The following is a 23,752-nucleotide window of genomic DNA, read 5'->3' on the forward strand; positions in this document are numbered from 1 at the left end:
GAGTCCACACATATGAGTAGCCAAGAATTTCTTCAAGGTAGTGCTATATGTAAAATGAATAAGCTATTATTAAATTTACTCCAAACAATAATAAGTAACCAATTGACAAGCCAATGGATGCCCAAAAATATAAAAAGGCAAATTGTAATTGGTGCATGTTGAAATTGGTTCGTATCATGGGGGGTCATGTTCCCACGTTCTACAATGCAGGCATTTTTTGCTCTTTGGCTATGATCCACTTGTTTTCTCACATACTTTTAGAGAGAGAGAGAGAGAGGCTTAGTATTGCTGAGCGGATTTTAGGTGGGGTGAAGTGGACATGAGGCCTTGCATTTATAACCTTTCTTTATAACAATAATGATTGAAAATTACAGCGTGGAACATATAATTGTTATTGGTAACATCTTTAGTCCGATATATTTGACAAATTATATTTTATTATTTTTTATCGCTCTTTAATTTCTACCATCAATCTTAAATTATTCAAAATATAGAGAAATTGTTACCTTGGATCATTTTTCATCTCTTTATATTTATCTTTCTTTCCAATGTCGAAATTGTTGTCCAACTGATAATCTATCATATCTAATATGTAAATAATAATAATAATAATAATATTATTATTATTATTATTATTATTATTATTTCCCGACTAAAATTTTTTTAAAATTTTAAAGTTTTAAGTTCAAATTTCATTATACATAAATTTGGTTTAATTTTATATTAAATTTATTTAATTATATTCTACTTTATTGAATAGTTAATTTATTTAATTATTCAAGGGTAATAATAATAATAATAATACTTGTATTAATATTTAAGGAGACATTTGGATTCCAAAAAAAAAAATAATTTTTTAAAAAATGTAATACTCGATATTTTTTTTTCATTTTCAGATATCTTATATTTAAATTCATTCATTTTGTTTGAAAAAATTCACATATATTATTTAAAAAAATTAACTTACATAAAATTTTTTTTATTTTTTTAACCATTAATTTTATTAGATCTTAAGAATAAGATTAAAAAAAAAAATTTCTCTTTTTCACTTGTTTGTCTCATCCTTTAAATCTATTTAAATTAACAATTAAAAAAATATAAAACTTTTTAATTTTAGACTTACATAAATTGATCCCTCTCATCATTAATATATATATATATATATATATTTGAGTTGTAAATGTTTTTGGCCCATTAAATATTTAACCATGCAATTAAAATCCATAGAAAGAAAGTAAAAGGGAAAAATGAAGAACAAGCAAAGCAGATTGATGCAGCAGAAATCAGGATGAATTTCGCCATTTACGATTATGACTTTCAATTAATTAAGGTGTAAATATAAATCAATATCTGTGAATCGGTGATAACTTAGTAGTCTGTTCCTTAATAACAACGCAAAATTTGAACCCAAAATAAATAAGATCCTACCTCATTTTCTGTGTGGGTCTCTCCAAACAACAAGATATAACGAAATGGCGTTGGAAGTCAAACTGGACACTGGATAACAATTTGACTTCCAACGTCATTTCATTATATCTTGCTGTTTGGAGAGACCCACACAGAAAATTAGGTAGGAAATTATTAATGCAATTCAATACAAAGAGAAGAGGTAAAACTGTGGTAGAGAGCTGACTATGGGGGACGGTAGGCTGAGTTGGTGGTGAGCATAACTAGTTCACAATTGGGAATAAATCGAGGAATCATTAAATGACAATAAGTCAATAATCATGTGTGATCTCAAACTAAAATTTTAATTTTTTTTATTTTACTGATCAAGGTTCAATCCTGTATAATCTCAAGATAAACAAAAATGATGAAGGTCAATCATGTGAGAAGGATTCTGCTTGACAGCAAATATGAGGCCTTAGTTTTTGTTTCTTGATCAGTCTATTAACAGGATCCAAATCTCTTAAGCATAAATAAATGACACTTGAGCACAAAAAGGTCAGCAGTTTCTACCATAACATAGAGAAAAAAAAAAAAAAAAGGAGATGAAATTATAGATAACCACAGCATTTTGGCGTAGAAAGCAATTTCTTACTCCTGTTTGTAGCAATATCTTCCTTCTGCATCTAAAAGAATTTGGTAAACAGATCCTGCTATTTAACCGAATTAATCAATTCATATATATATATATATATATATAAAATAAATCATGATCAGAATGACAAACCAACAACTCTATATATCCGGTGATCCTGGTGATGATATCAAAGAAAGACAATAGTATGTCAGTAGGATTTTTGCATATTCTTAGGCCACCAAAATCATCTATCTGCCTAATCTGTGCAAGTATGAGAAAACTGCAATAAATAGAAATTTAGAATTGAAAGTAAATACCTAGATTATATACTAAAGTAACTAAACCAAAGTGTAAGAAATTGTTTGGATTTTACTCAGAAAGTAGAAAATGCTCCATACTAACTATACTATGCTAAAGGTCAAAGAGTAAGCATTTATCCATATACCAACAGCTTCAAAATCACCTCAGTTGTTCATCATGCATACCTTGCACGAAAAGCAACTCCAAGCATCCAATCATTCAAAGAGTAAGCATTTATAAACCTTCCAGCCACCACCATCTGCAAAAGACCCCAAGTAATTAATCAGTATGTTCTACGGATGAAAAGCATATATAAATGGAAAATACCTTTCTAGCAGCTTCCCAGTTCTCGCCTTTAATTGAAATGGATGCTCCAAGAAGAACAACTCTTTTCTACAAGTTCAGCTGCCAACATACAGTACTAAAGCCTTAGGATATAAAACCACTACAGCAAATTAAAAAACCCATGAGAGGATAGATAGGTTGTCATCACCATTTTGTTCAGTCTCATACAAAGACCTGAAGACACCTAAAATCACTCATGGTCCAAGTGAGTAACCAATGAGTGTAACAGGCCTGAAAGATTCGTACGATCCCAAAGATGAACATTGGAAAGATCATTTTGCAGAAGTTTTTATTTCAATGAATAACAATATTCACCTAAATGCCACATGTATACCTGTTACCTTTTGTAACCTTTCAATAAAACTTCAGCTAGCAGCTTTCCTGTTTTATCCGCTCTAGAAAATGGAACAAGATAGGGACATGGTTAGACCCATGTAGCATACTACAACAGTTCCTAAGTGTTAAGATAGGAATTAAATGTCTTAGTTAGGTGGGAACTCAACATCAGATACATCCAGACCATATATTTAATAAGATGTTTAAGGAATTTAATTTGCAGAAAATTTTGGTTCATAAAAGATAAAACCACTTTCACAGTTCATCAAAAGAAACATTTAGTCAAACCAGGTAATATGAACATTTTTCTATAGCATTAACCACCTTGACATTCTGTTTAGAGAGACCTGAAAATTATAGCTTTTTCTCTCCTAAGATTGTGCTATTTTGAGTTTGGCACAAACCTAAAGAATTCAATGTAAACAATAAACTACTAATATTCACACTCTATAGTTGTATAACACTTACATTTTTTTCCCATTTTACTTAATATGAAGTTACTTCCTTACCCTCAAGTTCCTTGCTTGGTTCTCTTGAAATCATTCTCAAGGGTTATCAACCTAGCTGCCCAATTCTAATAAATAACAGAATCAATCACTAGCTACATCTAGTACTTTTAAAAACTTTAACCAAAGAATGCCTCTCATAAGGATGACAGCAATAGACCTCTAAAATATTGCATGCTACAAATCAATAAAAGAAAGTGGAAGATAGTTCTTCCCTTTTTCACGGCCAAATACTCTTTTAAAGCTCAATAGCAAATACAACCTGTCCGTGGCAATTGTCTACGTGCTGTCTATAAAGTTGGTAGCTACAAGTAATGCTGCTGGCCATGCCAATGCCATTAAAAGTGAGCTTAAGACTGTCATCATTACACCTTGCCTCATTAACTTCTTAGCAATTCCTGCAGCAACTAGAAGCAATGTTCAAATACAGACTATTCTTATGATCAAAATACTATTTTAAAAATCAGATGCAAACCCATTACTTGAAGTTAGCCAATCCTGAATGGCGGTACTCACTGCAATCAGATTCTTGGACTCCCACTGCTGCACAAACCTAAAATCTTCCTTGGCAAAAGCTACATTACTTCTTTTCTTTTCTCTCTAGGAAATGTTTTAAAAAGAAAAAACAGAGTTTTCAATATAGTGGATCATAGTACAAAATTCTGTACCTCTTCACGTTGTCAATTCGCCCTTCCCAAGGCCTGACAAAATCTTCCTTATCAAAAACGAATCCAGAGATCAAAATCTCAACTGCTAGTCGCTGAAAGATAAGTTAAATCAGAACAAAAATCTTGAGATCATTAATTAGATTCGAACACCATAGATTCCTATGTCCCCGGAAACAGAAAAGAATGATGGAAGTCTATAAGAACTCACGCTGTGGTTGTGTTAGTCTGCAATAGCTTTAAATTAAAATTCATCAATGCTTCAAATTCTCCCAGCCATTTTAGTACCAGTATGTCCAGCTCCAGCACCTGGGTTGAACAGAGTGTTAAAAATATACAAATAACGTATACGAAGACTTCTTCAGAATACTATGTACCAAACATATCCTGGATATATATTAGTATAAAATTTCTCAAATCATAAGCATAACAAACTAAAACTACAAATGAATCCTGCAGGAAGGAAAATGAGACGATAAGGATGGTTTAGGGCTTGGGAGATTCCTGATTAGTCATTCACCTCCAAATGATGCATCAACAGCAACAGAACCTGCAACAGTTCCAGCAGCACTGGCGGCTGCAGCAAACCCACTTGCTCCAATCACGGGGATTAAAGCACCTAATTTAGGAGCTAGGGCACTAAATCCTGCAGCAATTGCTGGGGCAGCTAACCCTGTTGAATGCTAAAATGATGAACCAAAAAGGTCAAAAACATTAAAGTCATAGTCATGAGAAATTTGTTTCCAGCGAAAATCCAATGTCCTGATAAAATGGTTTGACAATCACATACCACCAGTAATGGCCATTAATGTTTCTCCAGTTAATGCAGCAGCACCAGTTGTACCACAATGCTTCCATTTCGCCCATTTGCTTTCCAATGACAGGGATTCTTCTTCATTTGCTACTTTCTCTTTTGCTAAAGCCATTGCAAAGTAAGCAACCATCATATCAATGGCTTCCTGTAAGAAGAAATGTTAACAGAACGAAAATAGTAAAAAATTCTATAACTACTGCAACTAGACCAGAAAGATGGTTGACACTTCACGTCAAAACACATGCTATTAGATTAGAGACGTCTCAGAAATCTTCTCTGATGGTCTAGGTGGACAATTGAGGACAATCAGGAAAAGGATTTTTGAGAATGTCATTAACGGTGTACAAAACTTTAAGTACAATTGATATCTGACAAATACTCAAAATTACATAGAAATTAACATCAATGCCTACCTATTCAGTTATTTCTCTTTCTAAAACGACATCTATAATACAACCCGAGTTTGAAAGGCTGATAGAAAAAAGGGATAATAGGCTGAGTTCACAAACCATTTTTATCCACTCAACATCAAAACAAGTTGCCAGCAATCGTAAAGTCACACAATGTCAAGCATCATAGCCATTTCTTCACCGGGTATATCTTTTGTTATCTTCACGAGTATCTGCAACTGCGAAACAAGCTGAAAGAAGCTCATAAAGAACCATCACTTTCCTCTGATAACTAAGCATCCCAACCTCTTCAGCAGGTTTCTCATCCAAACTATAACTCACAACATGAAGGTCAATATTCCCATGAAGCACATTAGTATCGCTCTCCTGTGGAGTCTTGTCTGTTGGTTTGTCACCACAGAATTTGATGGTACCTCAGTGGAAAATTTCTCACAATATTCATGTTCATATTCATGATGCTTCTCTTTTTAAACCTTGGAATATTCAGAATTTGTTTCCACGCCAAGTGCCAATAGTATCAACAGCTTTTGACAAAGCAGCCTCCTTATTCTAACTTTCAGAAGAACCCTCCCCTCTTTCTTCAGCTAGTAACCTCAAGAACTGTAACCATACAAAGTAAAATGATGTTTAAGCGTAGACAACAAGAATCATTGAAACATTGCTCACATTTCTGCTGCAAATGCTCATAAACACGAAAGCAAATATGTACACGCGTATGCAACCAGGAAGAGAGACGAGAGGAAAACAACAACATACAGCTCCAACATGATATTTGGCTGGAGAAGACCCAGCAGTTTCTTCAAGTCCAAGCCATGCTGCAGAGTCAATATCTAGAAATCTGACAAATATGAATTACAAATAAATATTTAAAAAAAAAATCATAGAAATTCTGAAATTTGAAATGCCCGAAGAAAGAACTCGAGTTCCTAAAAATTGATCACGTTCGAAGTCAAGAAATCAAAATAAAATATATAAAATTCATACCATGAATTCAATTTCAGTTATCAAAAGGAAAAGAAAAAAATGAAGTACCTGACAATGGGTCGGAGCAGACCCGAGTTTTCGTGGACCCAAAGTTCGGGGAGACAGAGTCGCAGCTGCTACTACTACTTGTTCGCTCCTCAGAGGCAGGGTCATCATCCTCAGAGGGAAGTCCCAGTAGACGAGTCTGATGGATCTGAGCCTGGTGGACAGCGATGGCGAACAATGTTCCCGCCGCGTACCTTTGCGTCGGCGTCAAAACGACTCTGTTTTGGTAGCCATGCCTGACGAACAAGGAGAATTTTCTAACTCACTCAAGCTCCCAAAGCAATTTCATGATCCTCCCTGTTGAATTTCTGTCATTCAGTTTCTAAATTAGAAAATTTTCGGATTTTCTTTCACCGTTAATGAGGCTTTGAAAATTTTGTTTTTCTCAACTTTGAATTGAAACGTTCTTGGTAGGTTTGATAGTCCGGGGTAGGTCAGGGTCTGTTTGGGATTAAATAGCGCCATATTAGAGGCCTAACATTAACCATACGCTTTACTTAATTAGAAATTTAGATACATTAATATAGAACCGCCTAATGATAATTGATAACCAAGGGTCCTTTATATTCAAAAACCTGGCCTATCCAGAGAATAGAAATAATATGTATTATGCCCAGCTTGAATGATTCCGTTACAGGTTTAATTGGGAGAATTAAGACTGCAAATTCCTAATACGAATAATGAATACAGAATTACATGCACACAAATTGCTGTGGTAGTAACCGAATCAAGGGTGCCAATAACGACATGATGCACCCTTCTTGCAGTACCCGTTTTCATAAAATTTACAGACCCGCTGCCCTTTCAGCGGAGGCCTGAAAGAACCAACTCTATTTGGACCACCGTAAGAGTACGACTGCCTATTCCCTGAGGACCTGCCCCTAACAAAACTTGAATCTCTCCCCTGAAAATCACGCTCCCTCTGACCAGCATACCTTTGTTGCCCTCCCCAATATGGCGGATTCGCTGCCGAAGTGCCTGAGTTGATGCTGCCATTTTCCTGGAATGTTCCCTGACCTGTTCCCCAATTAACACTCGTGGTTTCTTGACCTAAACCTCCCCAATTAAAATTTGCATTTCCTTGAACTGTTCCCCAGTTGGTGCCTGTAGTTTCTGGACCTGCTCTCCAAGCGGTATCTACGGTAGCCATGCCCCAAGTTGTTACAGTTGATGCAGGAGGCTGCATGTCCGAACCGGCTTCATTTTGATTAACTGAGACATCGCTGGGCCTTTTATCTTCATCCATTTCAGCACTTGTGGAAGAATGCCCGCCAGAACTCTTTTTAGCATCAAGAACTTGGGACTGAGAGACCCCAAATGGCTTATTCGTCACAGTTGACTCAGAAGGCATTTGCAGATCATTTGTTGAGCTCAGAGAATCGCTTTTTCCTGGATCAGGTGCAGGGCTCAGTCCTCCTACAGGACTAAAACAATCAGGGTCAGAACCTTGAGCCAACTCTCCATCACTATGCAAAATTGATGTAGGTGAAGACAAGCCATTAAGAGACTCCATCGCTTCAACTTCAGCCAAAAGATCTGAAACTGATTCATCACCCCAAGAAGAGTCATTCGGCTCGGGAACAATTGAATCCCAACCAGATGCATTATTTGCAGGATCTGTGGGAGAAAAATGTGTTAATTGGCCACTTCCAGAAGTTGGAGTAGCAACATGATCACTTCCCAATACAGTTGGTTTCAAAGAAGATTCAGGCACAAGATTTGAATCCCATTCCTCTGCAGAAGGTTTCACCTGAGTGGAGGAACACCCACCCCATTCACCAGCTATTTCAGGAAGCTGTGGTCCATTACCCACTAGACTAGAAGCGGTACTCCAACTAGGACCTGAATCCTGATGAGGAACATTCGAAGAAAGAGACTGTTTGTTTTCAGTAGCCTGACTTTTGGAGTCTTCGAGGTTCAACTTTGATGTTGAGGTGGGAATATCTGGGAAATCAATATCCTGATTGTGTTCTGATGCTTCAAGAGCCCTGGCCAGAGATATAAGACCAGAATTGGAATCCCATCCATTTGAAGCATCATTTAAAGGTGTAGATCTCCAGCTTTGCCCACAAGATTTGCCTGATCTTCCCTCACAATCATCGTGCTCCACATTTCCAGCAATAATTTGACTTTCAGGGGTCTTGTTCAAATTCTCATTTATGTTCATCAAACCACAGTCCCATCTTTCAGCCCCGTGACCTTTGCTAAATTGATGAGACCGAGTTTCAAATGGTTTCCCAGATAATGTAGATAAGGGAAGTGAACTACTCACTTGGGGCTGGCAAGGGAAGTCATTCTCACCATTCACAGAGTCCCAGTGTGGTAAAGGACTTCCTGCCTGTATTGCATTGGAAACAATTTCTACGGGAGCAGTAGAAGGAGAAGATTGCAAGGCCAATTCTTTGCTCTTAACAAATTCTTTGTTAACATAACAATGACCATTTGTATCATTCTGCATTGTGTTCCCCTCAACCTGTTTACTTTCCATCTGAGTCACATTCAGATCCATACTGTCCCTAACATCTCCATCCCCATTCTGACATCCATCATTAGAGACAATCATCATGTCCTCAGTTCGTACACAGCTGTTATGAAACAACTGTTGTGCTTGGTTGTACTGCCCATCCAAAACATCAGTTAAGAGAATGGAGTCTTTTTGCTTTTCACTTACTCTCCATATTCTCAAATCAGGAGGGAAATGACGACTCAGGCTCCATCTATGTAATGTTGCCATAGAAAATGGCCCTTGAATTTTCCCAAGTGGGTCTTGATAGTGCCATATTTTATCTGTCTCACTATTATTTACAGATAGCTCCATTCCTGTAGAATGCAGCGGTATGCTAGTTTCTCTGCTTCCTATATCACTTAAGATATCACCTCCCTTCAGTGGAGAGGCAGGCTCCTTTTCCTTAATACCAGAGCCAGAATTTCTTGATTTCATGTGGTTATCTACAAACACACCAGGCTAATTAGCACCAAAGAAACATGAAAAAGTATGCATATATACATATATGGCCAATACCAAATGGTTACGAACAATATTGGAAAAAAACAATACAAGAGAGAAGTTAAATATCTAAAACAGCTTACTACCTTTTTTCTTCTCATCCAACTCTCCAGCAACTTCCTCAGACTTGCAATATAGATTCATAATTCGATCACTGTGTACGTCAGGAATTTCATGCAGCCTACGCTGGCGTTCATCAGGTGAGTTCAGAAGCTGCAATTTTTCTATACATTCTCTGAACGTGCAACATGGTCAAGGAATACTTGATAAACTTGTTAACTTTTACTTGCCAACAGAAAGGCTTACAGTAATTGCAACTGCCATTATCATGTCAAGCGGTGTAACACAGCACCATAGCATGATTACTAAAAGAAATTTGAAATTTGAAAATTATAAAAAAATAATAATAATAATTGAGGCTAGGTTTAGAACTTGTGTTACAAGATTCCAGTATCCTCAGTTCCCTTACAATTTCTCAACCAAACAAAGCATAAAGTGGAATTTTAACACGAGTTACGCTTCATGGTACAATGCACCAACTAGTAAAATATGCAAAATATTTAGCAAACAATCACTGCCATAAAGAGCAAGCAATATAGTTGAGATAATAAATAACAAGATTGGATTTGAAAACACTGAGCCCTACATTTAAGTTTTTGATCATCTCCATCAACTTTGAATCTTAAGACTCTTAGCTTCTCCTTATCTTTTCAACAAACTCACTCAAGCCCCAAAAACTATTTCTTTGGATATTTACATGGCAGATACCTTCATAATTCCATATGATAACAAGATGGAGGGTCAAAGAATGAGCTGTGAAGTAAGTGCATCAGGCAAGAGGTAGGGTGGTGTAAACCATATGAGGCCAAAACCAGAGACACATTAAGCTGATTTTGTAAGACAAAGGCCTATAATGAGGAATTGAAGAAGACTTGGGCAAAAACTATTTGAAGGACTTTGCATTCACTGATCTTGCTAAGGGCATGATCTTAAATAGAGAATAATAGCATGCAAGGATCAAAGCAATGCTTAGGTTTATTGTTAGTTGTACATTGGTGACATATGTAGAGTAGAGGCATAGTAGAGAGAATAAATGGGTAAAAGAAAAAAAAAAAAAAAAAAAAAAGGGCTTAAAGCTAAGTATCATATCAAGCAATAAAGGATATTCTTTCATGTGTCCCTTCTCACTTGCTCGATCACGAAGATTTTTAACTCGCAAAATCTCCGACTCCAGCCACTGGTCAAAAAAGTAAGAGCAAATGCAAAAGAATCCTTCACAAACTACATTCAAAAGTTCTTTAAGGGTAAATAGAAAACATGTAACTTTATAAGAACACTAAACATCCTATCCCTTTCAAAGTAGCTACACGGTTATATCCTGAATATTTTATGTGCTGCAACTTTGCAGCTTAGGAACTTACGTCATTTACCCTCACTGCCTGAAGTGCCACTGCTTTCTCCTGAATCTCACCCTACAACAAAGCACAAAACTCCTTTTCAAATGACACTAAAATTGTCTTGGCAGAAGTAAAATGAACATAAGACACACTTACCACTGTAAACCATTTCATCAGCCCACATTTTATTCTCTCACGTAGACGTTTGCACTCATCCTGGTGTTATAACAAAAATATCAAAATCAGAAGGGAAACTTGTATACCTCATCCATGAAGGAAAGTTATGGCACAATACAAGATGGTACACTGCCTGTCTAAATAAGAATGTGTATAAAGGATATCTATATAGATGAAGAACGTGTCAATAGCCTGTAGAGAGTGACCTTTTCCATTTAATGGTAAATAGTTCATAGATTTTACCATGTATTGTCTTTCCCACTTTCTTTTCAATTTTTGTTCTTCGAGCCTATACCAACCCACACAAGCCGTCAATTTTCCTAAGAATCCTCATTCACCTCTGCCATTAAACCCTTAAGTATTTTAATCTATCTTTTAATCTAATTAAGCCATTTTTTGCCTAGCTTAATATAATCCTCACTAAAAATCTAACCAAAAAAACCTAACACTTTGTCCCTTTTGTTTTAATATGGTCATAAAATCACGAAGTAAATGCATTAGACTTCCTTAAATGGAATTCTTGTCAATAAATGCAGGACCAAACATAGAAATTTAAATAAATTGAATCAAAGAAGAAATCACACAAAGAAAATTGAATTGAGGATGTATATTTAGGCACCTCAGCAAATTCCTGATTTGAAATTCCATCAATCGAGACAATCTCTTTCTTGTCTAAATTTAATATCTCAAGCATGATATCAGTTGTCCTTTCACCAATTTTATATGGTTCAACCACTTTGCTGGTACCTGCAAACAAACACATTGGTAGTGAATGTCTAAATAAACAAATTAAAAGGAATTCTACGAGCATTGATTATAAAAGTTAATACCTATAACTTGGACAAGTCTATACATATCTTGCTTCTGATCACTCCCGGGAATTTTTATCCTTACAAAGGAACCAACAACCTTGTCATTAAATTTTTCAGTATCATCAATTAAGTTCTCCATCAAATTACGCTTCAAGTAGATCAAGTTCACATTATGAACATCAATTGCAGCAAATTCATCTAGATTTGCCTTTTGTCCTTTCTCATCAACCTTTTTACGTGTTTTACGTCTCTTATTATTGACAATTAAAGGATGACTATCATTGCTCCCATCAACGGCCAATTGGGCAACAGCTTCACTACCTCCAGCTCTAATGGTATTGATGGGCCTTGAATGGTCTTGAGTGAGAAAGTGTGATTCAAGAAGCTTTAACATTTCAAAGTGGGCCACCCTTGCTTTTCCAAACAATTTTATAAGCATTGAATCACAGACAATGTAAGATTTCTGGCGAGGATCACGAAGATTGCTTCGTTTTACATACTCAAGCAAAAGCGCCTGAACATCAAAATGTGATAGCACAGATAAATCACCATGTTTCATGTGTGCCACAAATTCAAGAAGCTCCTTTGTTGCCCAATTTGTGCCTTCAGGCAAAAGCATCCCTTTCATAACACCCGGTTTTTCTGCTTCTAGAGATTCAACTTTGTTCAAAAACTTCTCTTTCTTCATGCCTTTTCTTCTCTTGGAATAACTAGCTCCTAGGTCTTCACAAGACCTTTCCATGTTAGCACCTCTAGCATTACTAATGTTATTAAGTTCACCTGATGACTCCCCCTTTGGATCCATGATAGCAGTTTCTTTCCAAGGGTTTTTAGCTTTAGTAAGCTCATCTAAACTTAAAGATAGCTTCTCTTTCAAGAAAATCCAATACACCTTGAAGAGATACTCCCAACTAGTTTGATCATCAAAATCCACTTGAACCTGCATAGTATAAATTAAAAGGCCTTTAAGGTAGACAAAAGCTCTCTGCTCTTCAATAATCTAACCACACCAATTAAAATAGACCAAACAAGGAAGCACAACTAATGGAAAAAAGCTATGAGACATTCAAAATGAAACCCATTGTATAAGGCAAAGTTAAGAATACCATTTCCTTATTTTCTAATGTGCTGTTTTCAATCAGCACTACAGTTCTCATGCACATTCCACAGAATCCTTTATTTCCTCTTACATTCAGATAATCAGCATCTTTAGTGCAATTCTTGCACAAGGAATATGTACAAGTATAGCACATATAATATGAAGACTTCTGACAAGTGCTACATATATGCCACCCTGAAATGCAAGAAATTGAACACCAGAAAATTAATGAAACAAACAATGTAGCCATTGAAACAAAAATGATTGAGATAAAAATGTTAGAATAATAACTAATCGAGACGCAAGAGTCCAAGTCATTGAACAGACATGGACGCAACCATTCAATATGCACGTGGAGACAGCATGATATTAAAATTAAGATTAAAAAAAATAGTAACTTAATAACTACTCCAGAAGCAAGAATCCACATTAATGACTAACGTGAAAAGCCACCATTATTCAATAGGCACACATTAATGGTATAATATCTATGATAATTGAGATAAAAATAGCAGCCCAATAACTACTCAAGAACAATTAATCCAAACCAATGACAGACATGGAATGCTACCTTTTGAGACACATTTGGCAACAGTATGACAAAACAACAGTTAACTAACTGTGAAGCAAGAAAATAGAACATGATTCTAGATACCCAACAAATGCTTCAACAATTTCCCAGCACTTAAATTAATTAAACTGAAATGAATGCGACAAATGTCTATAAGAAGTAACTAAAATGCAATATACCACAGTTCCATTTTGCCTTTGATTTAAAGAATGCCTCATCCCTTTTGATACAGGCTGGATGGTATGCCTTAGGACAGCCCCTGACAAGTAAAATCGCATACAATTAACCATGTAAACGACACAAATGCAAAAGAAAATGAATGCATAAGCCAAAAAAAAACAAAAGAAGATTAAAACTAAACCAACTATTGCCAAAAGAAGAAGACCATGAATTGCAATATATGAATTATTAGTACCGTGAAATAAACAAAAGATCAGTGGCATCGGCATACAACTATGCAACTTCCATATTTAACTGAAATTAACTCCAGTCCAAATTTGCCAAAATAAAGCTCAGATAAGCTCAATTGAGCAAAAGGTTAATAAATTTTCAGCTCAACTCAGCACAACGTTGAAGTTCAATCAAACAATAACTCTAGTTTTCACCTAATATCGGCCAATTAACTAAAATTTTCTTCCATTTCCTTAGATTTGCTTATCAACCATACAGAAAAGAAAAACAAGATAAACAAAAAAAATCTAAACTCACCGGCGATCACAAAGCACGAGACTCCCGCCATCGAAGCATATAAAGCAAACATCTTCTTCATCCTTCTTCTTCCTTTGAGGAGGTGGCACCGATGACGCCGTGGTTCTCACCTGATTCCTCGGCGGCCTTCCCCGCCTCCGCTTCCCCGCGCTCAACTCAACAACTTTGACTCCATTCAACGCCCCTGTCTCGGCTTTAGCACCAGCATCTCCTCGAACCTCCACGTCAGCGTTTCCAACGAGCTGCGAATCGTCCATCTCTGGAATCTTCTGGCATTGATCGACGCTCATGAACTCAACTCCTTGTAAAGAATCACGATTCAAACTATCACTATTATTACCACCACCATCAACGCAGCCGCCGCCGCCGACGTTGTCTTGTAAACAAGGCTTATACAGAGCCGTGGTGGATTCCACTTGTTGACAATTTTCCATGAAAAATTTTTTTAAAAAAATAAAAATTAAAAAAATATATATAGTACAATATATTTTCCTGCGAATAGTTTTTTGTTGTTATTTTCTTTGACGCGGAAAAAAAAAAAGAAAAATTAAAGAAAAAAGTGAGAACCCTAGCGATGGAATTGGGGGTTGGGGAGTGGGAGAGGCGTGAGTAGTGGCACATGGAAATGGAGTGGGCATTATTTGGGAGAGAAAAGGTTTATTTTACTTGACTTAAAACCCTTTTTAAAAGTTGTCTTTCAAAGATAATGAGGAAGGAGACCACTCTCTCCAATGTATTTGTTTTTGCTTTTTTTTTTTTTTTTTTTCACTTTTGAGGGGATAGCTCATAGCGGCATAGCCGATACGAGGAAGGAAAGCGTCAAACACGACTCAATGGCTTGGGTGTCTGGGCCGGAGTTGAGTATTTGATTCTCTAACCTTTGCTGCTCTTAAGCACCACGTGGTCAGTGTACACTGCAGTAAGTACCAAGAAAAAGTAATGGCAAAAAAGATTGGGACCCACTCTTTAGGAAAATCTTTGCCATAAACTCTCTTCCTCAGTGGACTTTCTCTTTTTCCTGTTCGAGATTTCCATTAGCTTCTATTTGTTTCGCCAAAAATAATTTTTAAAAAATAATTTTCATATTTTTAAATATTTATTTAATAAAAACCTAGTTAATTAAAGAAAAATAATTTATTAATCAAAGGAAATTAAGACTATTTTTTTTAAATTATTTTATGGATTTAAAAAAAAGAATATATTTTCTAAAAAAAATATTTATCAATGTTTCTAAACATAATTCTACTTATAAATAATATTATATTAAAAAATAAATAATATTATATTAATAAATAGTATGCTATTAATAAATAATATATTAATAAATATTATAATATTATTATAATATATTATATTAATAAATAATAAAAGAATAATAAATAGTTTTATTTTAAGTATTTTTTATATTAATATAATATTTTAATATTAAATATTATGATTAAAATATTATTATTTTTAAATATTAATAATTTTAATAATAAATAATTTTAATATATTTTAATAATCATATTAATATTATTTGAAAAAAATAAACTTTTCAAAAAACAATCAAACAACGAAAAATATTTTTTATTAACTTATTCAAATAATAAAAAATATCTTTTAAATATCACAATTTTTATATTTATTAAATATTGTAAAAATATTTTTTAAATTTCACATTGCAAAATTTATAAAAAAATATATTTATTAATCATAAAAAATATATTATAAAATTTTATATTATTAATCATTTATAAAAAATATTATAAATGTAAAAATTTAAAATTTATATGTATTAAATATTAATTTTTAAAAATAATTATATAAATTAATTGAATTAACAAAATAAAAACAACTTACCATTTGTATTTAACGGATTAAGATTTTTAAAAGAAAAACTAGTTGATGAATGTTGTTGTTTTGATAGGTAGTAATAAATGTTTGGTAAACTTACTCAAAATGAAAATATAAATTAAGGCATTTTAATTTCCACCTAAGTTGGTCCAAATAATAATTTAGAGGAATTTTTTTTCCTTCTTTTTCTTTCCATAGATCAATATTATCATTAATCTTTTAATATAAGAATTATTCAATTAAATCAATAGTTGCAACAAAAATTCTAATGCGTAATTGAGTATTTAAGTTGGTTCTAACATATTCCTTAATTTTAAAACATTTTGTTTGGCTTAAACTTTTTATATTTGCATTCTGAATAATTATTATAAAATAAAACTGAATAGCACAAAATTAATATTATAATTAATTTTAAATGAATAAATAGTTAAAATGTAATATCAAATATAACATAATTAATTTCTATATGAGTATGATCATTTTTTTTCATTTCAAAATTTATATATATTTTGATTATAACTTTTTTATAAAAAATCTTTATGTTTTGTAAAAAAATGTATTTTTTTCTATTTTCAAAAATAAAAAATAAATTGGAATCTAAATTTTAACCCTAACAAATGAAAAAAGTTTTAAAAAATAATCTCATGACATGAATGAAAATGATAAAATTATTGTTAATGGTGATAAAATAATAAATTTTTAATTTTAATAATTATGATTTAAATCAAATATAAAAAAAAAATCTACCACGACCATGGCTGGTGCTTGATTAAAAAAGTATAATTTCAAAAGGTAAATCAAAATACTTTGACAATATTGACATATTTTTCCATTTAAAAAAAAAGTTAAGTGTTATAACGTGTGAATTTAAAGAATTCAATCGTTGAACTTGAGAAATGAAAAATGTGCGAATTCAAGGAATTCGATCACTGGACTTAAGGAATGAAAAACGAGTGGGGGGCTAAAATACATTTTTGATAAAACAAAAAAAAAAAAAACAAATAGCCGTTGTAAATTCTTTTTAGGGTGTAATTAGCCATAAAAAAATTTTGTCCTTTTTATAAAACATATAAAATGGGTTTAAAGTTTTATAAAAGAACACTTTGTAGTCTACAAAAATAAAATTAGGTCCAGAAGTTGATTACGCGTGGAGATAAATTAGCACCTTTCTAGTACCTGTTGAAGGTAGTATCAATTAATTGTATGTTATTCTTAGATTTTAATAAAAATGATCTTATTTTTAATGTTTAAAAAATAACTCATTTGTTTATTCCAACACTTGATTCTTTTTCTTTTCTTTTAAAAGCGAATCAAAATTTTTTAAAAAAATAAAGTATTTTATTTTTAGATCAAAATAAAAACATCTTAAGGATTGAGACACATCATTCGCTCTCTTATATTTGGGTAAAACTTAAAAAATATCTCTAATTTAAAGATTTTCAAATTGCCTAACAACATTGAGATAATACCTTATATAAATAATAACCATTAAAAGTCCTTCTATATTTAGACTAGATCTAAAACATTATTTTTAATTAAGATGTCATTTTATTTAAAAATATTTTTCTTTGAAAACTCATTTTTTGAAACGTATCCATGATATGCATGAATATAATAACAATAATGAATGCATAACAGTTATATATGAATGACAATGTATGATTGCATAGTAATTTAAAAATGCATGTAATAATAAAATAAAATAAGATACAAATACATAAATGGGGTCAAAGTTTGGTTTTAAGGTTTAGGAAATTAGTTTGGGTTTTTAGGGTTTATGGTGGTTTTAAGGTCTAGGCTATGGTTTGAGGTTTGATATAGGGTTTGGGTTAGCTTAGGATTTTGGCTTAGGTCTTGATTTAAGATTTGAGGTTTAGGTTTAGAGTTTGGTTTTAAGGTTTAGGGTTTTAGTTTGGGATTTAGATGGTGATTTAGGGTTTGATCATGGTTTGGGGTTTCATGAAAAATACATGTAATAAAAATAAATAACGAGAATGTCATTGATAAAAATGTAATTATTTATGTATGGATCCAATGTGACAAAAATTACAAAAATGACATTAATGAAAATGCAAATTTTAATATATGGACCATGTATAAAAACAAACATATTACAAACTAAGACATATTTACAAATATATTGCAAACTTAACATGCATATAACAATAAGATAAAAGTGGATCAAAACCAAAGGTTTTAAAAATTTAAAGACATGTTATACCATTTTTTTTAGAAATTCATATAAATAAACTAAAATCACAAAAAAGTCTAGTAATCTAGTATTTTTATTCATTAAAATTTTGATCAAACACATGAAAAACTTGAACAACAAATTAAAAACACAAGCAAACACATAGGACATGAACAACATTTATCCATCAAGAACAAGTGGGAAGTTCGGCCAAGCATGGGGAAGTTTGGCCGAATGCTCCATTTGATCTTTCACAAAATTGCTATAATTTTATTTAGCATAATCATGTATTAAACATCAAAGTATTCATCATATGGAGGTATTTTTATCACAAGAGGAATTTCAACAAACGTGTACCAAACTAAAAAATAAAAAATCCTTAAAAACAAGGATATTAGCCAAACACTATACGTAATCTATCAAGACAATTACCAAATATGCATCAAATATACAATGCACCATTCCAAATATTCATTAACATTTTTCTAAGTGAGAAAAATAATCAAAAAAGACCATAAGAAGGTTCAACCATAAAGGATGGGAGCCTGGCCGAATCTCTCAATAGCTTTTAATAGTGGATTTTTTTTTTTTTTGCTTAATTCTTTTGATTTTAATCCAAACTATTATTTAGTTGGATGAAATCTTGATTCAAGTTTGGATTAAAATATATGAAAAACTATGGATTTTCTCAAGAAAAATATCAAAATAAAAGGTTAAATAATACAAAAAATATGGCCATATTATGGAATGCTATGAAAATACAAAGAAAGGAAAGTAGTAAAAATTATAACTCTTTCAAGCTTCTCCAAATTTTTCTCTATTTTTTCCTTTTTTGCCATTGTTTTTACACCATTTTCTACTTCTCCTCAATTTTCAACTCTAAATGGTGAAAAAAAAAATCCCATGCAAGTGAATAATAACCTTTTGATTGATTTTTCATCTAATGGTCATTCTTTTTTCCCTTGTTTTCTTTGTAATGAGCCATATTTCACTATTGGATCCAGCCCTTCAAGATCATCCTATAACTCAAAATGCTTATGATCAAATATTGCACTTTTAATGCTACCAGACTCATGTAAAAAGACCAATCTACCCATATTAGAAAGTTTTTAATTTTTATACAATTTTCTTGGAGAATCATGATTCCTTTTTCATTTTTATTATTTTAAAGCACTAAAAATCCACAAATAATATGAAATTAAAATCCAAAAGTTTTTGTCAAAATCTGACCTTAGGAATATCAAATTACGAAATTACCCCTAAAGAGTATTTTAGTAATTTTACACCTTCTGAGTGTAACCAAGGTTTTTAATGCACAAAAAATCATCAAATGATTTAATAACATGATTTGAAACGTTTTGCAAAAAATTAACTTCGAGAATGTCAAATTATAAAAATACATTTAAGGGTATTTTGGTGGATTTACACATTTGAAGTACGACTAAGGTTTTTAATGCACACAAAATCATGACATAATATAAAATCATGATCTGTTGTGTTTTGTGAAAAATCAACCATGAAAAGGTCAAATTATAAAAATACTATTAAGAATTTTGGTAATTTCATACCTTTAAAGGTGTGATCAAGGTTTTTGATGCACCAAAAATCATAAAATAATATTTAATGATTTCAAAGTTTTCACGAAAATCTAACTTCGAGAAGGTCAAATTACAAAAATATCTTTGAAGGGCATTTTGATAATTTTATCATTTTCAAAGCGTAATTAGGTTTTAGTGCATTAAAATTACAAATATCAATTTAAGCCCTATTAGTTCCATTTGGTTCAAAATTTTAAAAAATTGACCCAAATTCAATCCGATTTTAACTAATTTTGATCAAGTTTGACTTTATTTGACCAAGTTTGATCAAAAGGCATTTAAGTTAACTTCATCTCGAATTTTTTTAAAAAAACTTGTCAAAATTTAAGAAATATTGGATTTGAATTGGGTTAAATTCTAAGAATTTTACAATTGGTTGAATTCTATCCGAATAAAATTAAGTGTCTATAATTGTTCCTTTTTACATATTTCTAAGAATCAGAAATAATGTAAAGACCAAATACATCAATTTTGCCCAAGACTAATAATGAAAGGTTTTTGCTTGCATTTTTTTGTTTTATTATTATTATTTTTTTTTTGCTTTTCTTTCTTTCTTCTCTTTTTTGTTATTGGTTTTTTTTTTTCTTTTTGTTTCAAAAAATTTTCTTTTATTATAAGCTTCACAACTTTTGAAATCTAAAGCATTTTACCTAAAAAAACTTAGAGATTATGTTCAAAGGTCCTACAAATCTTTACATTTAAAACAAGTTCAGCTTAAAAAAACTTATAAATCTTGCTTAGAAGACCTCAAGACTACACTCGAAGGTCTTACAAATCTCAACCTAAAATACAAGCATTGAGTCATCGAATGCTATCACAAGGTGACAAGGAAGTTTTCATTAAAGTTGTATTACAAGTCATTCTTTTTTATGCCATCAATTTCTTTACACTATCAAAGTCTTTATGCTAATAAATTAATAGCATAATTAGTAATTATCGATAAGGTAAAGGAAAGAATGAGAGAAATGTGGTATGTGTTTTCATGATATAGAAATTTTAACCACGTTTTACCATGTAAACAAGGTTGGAGATTGCGAAAATGGACTTCATCACTAGCTTATAGGGTGTTTAAAGAAAATCCTTTCCTAGTGGACACCTGCTAAAAACTGAATGGGGAACAATACATTACTCACTTAGAAAAGCTTATAAAGAACTATAGATCCTTTTAGAAAGGGAATTCAATGAAGTATAGATAATGGTGAGATAATTAAGATATAGAAAGACATTTGGCTGCATGTTAATTATAGACACTTAATTTTGTCTAGGATAATTGTGTTCAAGTTTGATTTTAACTGAATGTATTAATTTAGACCAGACATGTTAATTTAACTAAACTCGTTTGAGTTTTGTTTTAGATTATTTATGTTGGATCATTTTGCATAACCCAGTCTAATTTCATTTGGGCTAGTTCAAGATTTAATTATTTGGGCTTAAACTTTCGAGGCTCAATATTGGGCCCAAAATCAATTTTAAGGCCTAAATTCAAATTTTTAATAAATAATACATAAAAATTTTAAAAAAATCATCAAAATCAACCTATTAAAAAAAATAGCTAACATGGTGGAGCCATGCACGACATCATCCTACTAGCCTATTACCTAGCCTACAGCCACCCGACTTTGCCAAGCCATGATCACTATGAGACCTTCTCATGAATGGGGATTTCTTTTAAAAGCTTAGCAAAAATTTATAGAGAAAAAATTTATATAGACTTAAACTTTCTACTACCAACACCTTCAATTATCTTCAATCAGTAACCACAACAGCCTCTCATAATCACCCCATTTTCCCCTTGCAAAAAAAAAAAGAAAAAGAACACCCTAACTAGGACCACTCCACCACCATACATAGCCCTCACCATTACCTAAATTATCAACTCCACCCTTGAAACCCACTTCAAGCACTACTTCCTATTACCACAATCATTAAAGCAAAAATAAAACGCATACAAAAAAAAGTCCTCATCGTGGTAGAGGAACCCTAGTCAATACAAAATAAGATATCAAATGAAAATGAGACATTTGGCCTTTTGAGGAGATTTTGGGAGAAAGGTCATGAAAATAAAAAAAAAATGAAGGCAGCATGCCCATATGAATAGTGACAGAAAAACAGCAACATAAAGCGATAGTGGTTGTGACACTGGGCTGGTGGAAATCCAAAATGGTGAAAAGAAAAAGGAGAAGGAAGAGGATAACATACTTTTATTTGGGCCAAATAGAATAGTGTGATATAGTGAAAAAGGGTGAGAAGCCATGAACTTTGGTTTCAAATCTATGAGAATATGGAGAGATTTATGCAAAATTGAGCTTTGATTCGTGATGAGGGCATTAAAAAAGACATATGGTAAGAATTTGGTAAGGAAAAACCACCAACTGAGTGCAACATTTATGACGAAAAGGGCGACCGATCGTCATTTGCTTGGTTTTAAAATGGGAGGGTGTTTGGCATTTTTTTTAAGAATGAGTTTTTTTTTTTAATAAGAAAGACAGAAATGAATGGTAAAAAAAAACTTAAGCTTTTATAAAGGAGAAAAAAAAAAAAGAGAATTGACTAATCAAACTCAATCCAACCCATGACCCATCAACCCTGTATCAACTCATCTACCTACTGCTGAACCTTGCATTGAATTGGATCTACCCATTGGACTTGACTCAATCCAGCTCAAACCTTGTAGCCTTTTTCTTTTTGGGCCACTTGACTTTATTTTTTGGGCTTTAACTTAAAACCTAAGTGAGGTATACATGTGTTTTATAACATTAAGCCCATGTTGTTAATATTCATATGCATTTTTTTAATATATTGATGAATATGAAGATTATTTTTGTCGAAAAAGGAGATAATGTCTTTAAATAAGAATAATTTTGGGTCTTTCCCTAGATATTGGAAAGAACCCAAACAACTATTCTCTTTATTTTAAAAAAGGATTATATTTTTTAAAATTTTTAAATTCTATCTAGATATGAGGAATTAAAAGAAATTTTTTGCCTCAAAGATTATCATTTAAAAAATATATTTTTTTTAAAAAATAAGATAATATTTTTAAGAAAAAATAACTTTGAAAATCTTGCCTTAATATTCGAAGAAATTCAAATATTTATTTTTACCAAGAAATATTATCTTTATTTTTAAAAATTATCATAAGTTTTTAAACAAATGATCAATGTTCCTAAATTTCACTTAGATATTGGGGAATCGAGCAAAATTTTCATCATTAAAAATTTTTTATTTCTAAATATTTTGTTAAAGAGATAATGGAAAAGACATAAAAAATATAAAAAATGAAGTAAAATTGATTTTTGGCATTGTGTGATTTTCTTTTTATTTGTATCATTATACATGGTGTTTGTTAACAATAAAATTGAAGTGATGAAATAAGATTTTAAAAAGTCATTTTTTAAATAAAAAATTAATATTTTTAAGCAAAAAATTTCTTAAGATCTTAATTAGATATTGGAAGGTTTCTCAATAATTATTATTATTATAAAAAAAATATTATGCTATATTTTAACGATTATTATGAGAATCTTAAGTGAAGAAATATTTTTTGAAATTCTGCTTAGATATTGAAAATTTTAAAAAATATTCTGAAAGTAAAAATTCTCATCTTATTCTTAAATAAAATGTTTAAAAAAAGAAAAAAATATGTTCACAAAAAATAAATTTTGAAAGAATTATTTTTAAATACTAAATTAAGACTACTTTTATTGATATAACGGATAACATATGATTAATTGATATCGTTTTTAAAAAAGATATTGTGGAGGTATTAATCCTTCCCCACACTAATCGACTCTTAAATCCAAGTCTGTTTTCATAGACCTATCATAACGCATAGATCCCTGAACTTACCGCTAGACATAGATAAGAAGAATTGGCACTAATCTTTTTTTTTGTTTAAGTGTGATTGGTCACCTGATTAAATCTGATA

The 23,752-nt window shown here is 32.0% G+C and overlaps 1 protein-coding gene and 1 pseudogene across 5 annotated transcripts; both read right to left on the reverse strand.

Annotated features, from left to right (window-relative positions):
- Nucleotides 1-1,827: 1,827 nt before the first annotated feature.
- Nucleotides 1,828-6,690, reverse strand: LOC111292778 (transmembrane and coiled-coil domain-containing protein STS1-like; annotated as a pseudogene). The gene is made up of 14 exons (XR_016345723.1): nucleotides 6,432-6,690; nucleotides 6,156-6,237; nucleotides 5,499-5,999; nucleotides 4,966-5,134; nucleotides 4,696-4,848; nucleotides 4,387-4,484; nucleotides 4,179-4,270; nucleotides 3,993-4,063; nucleotides 3,773-3,908; nucleotides 3,010-3,063; nucleotides 2,817-2,899; nucleotides 2,651-2,728; nucleotides 2,509-2,582; nucleotides 1,828-2,303 (listed from the first exon to the last, which is right to left on the reverse strand). The product of XR_016345723.1 is annotated as a transmembrane and coiled-coil domain-containing protein STS1-like (transcript).
- Nucleotides 6,691-7,011: 321 nt separating this feature from the next.
- Nucleotides 7,012-15,053, reverse strand: LOC111292777 (zinc finger CCCH domain-containing protein 44-like). Of its 4 annotated transcripts, XM_022885344.2 has the most exons (10): nucleotides 14,200-15,053; nucleotides 13,671-13,750; nucleotides 12,928-13,115; nucleotides 11,840-12,761; nucleotides 11,629-11,756; nucleotides 10,989-11,048; nucleotides 10,857-10,907; nucleotides 10,602-10,672; nucleotides 9,522-9,676; nucleotides 7,012-9,377 (listed from the first exon to the last, which is right to left on the reverse strand). In XM_022885344.2, the coding sequence occupies exons 1-10, from the start codon at nucleotides 14,631-14,633 to the stop codon at nucleotides 7,156-7,158; spliced, it is 4,311 nt and encodes a 1,436-aa protein (XP_022741079.2). In that variant the 5' UTR covers nucleotides 14,634-15,053; the 3' UTR covers nucleotides 7,012-7,155. The 4 variants fall into 4 exon arrangements, with proteins under 4 accessions (XP_022741079.2, XP_089622821.1, XP_022741080.2 ...); XM_089766695.1 differs by lacking the exon at nucleotides 12,928-13,115 and having other exon boundaries at nucleotides 14,200-14,384; XM_022885345.2 differs by lacking the exon at nucleotides 13,671-13,750 and having other exon boundaries at nucleotides 14,200-14,335.
- Nucleotides 15,054-23,752: the final 8,699 nt, after the last annotated feature.

The sequence above is a fragment of the Durio zibethinus genome, chromosome 10 (assembly GCF_047325235.1).
Source record: "Durio zibethinus cultivar Kanyao isolate XHJ-2024 chromosome 10, ASM4732523v1, whole genome shotgun sequence".
In the NCBI taxonomy this organism is placed as follows: Eukaryota; Viridiplantae; Streptophyta; class Magnoliopsida; order Malvales; family Malvaceae; genus Durio; species Durio zibethinus.

Excerpts from the sequence above, each read along its gene's own strand:
- LOC111292777 (XM_022885344.2), bottom strand. The coding sequence starts at position 14,633 with ATGGAAAATTGTCAACAAGTGGAATCCACCACGGCTCTGTATAAGCCT. Across the intron at positions 11,049-11,628 it reads CAAATCAGGAATTTGCTGAG|GATGAGTGCAAACGTCTACG; the intron begins GTGCCTAAATAT and ends TTATAACACCAG. Across the intron at positions 9,378-9,521 it reads GTTGGATGAGAAGAAAAAAG|ATAACCACATGAAATCAAGA; the intron begins GTAGTAAGCTGT and ends GTGTGTTTGTAG.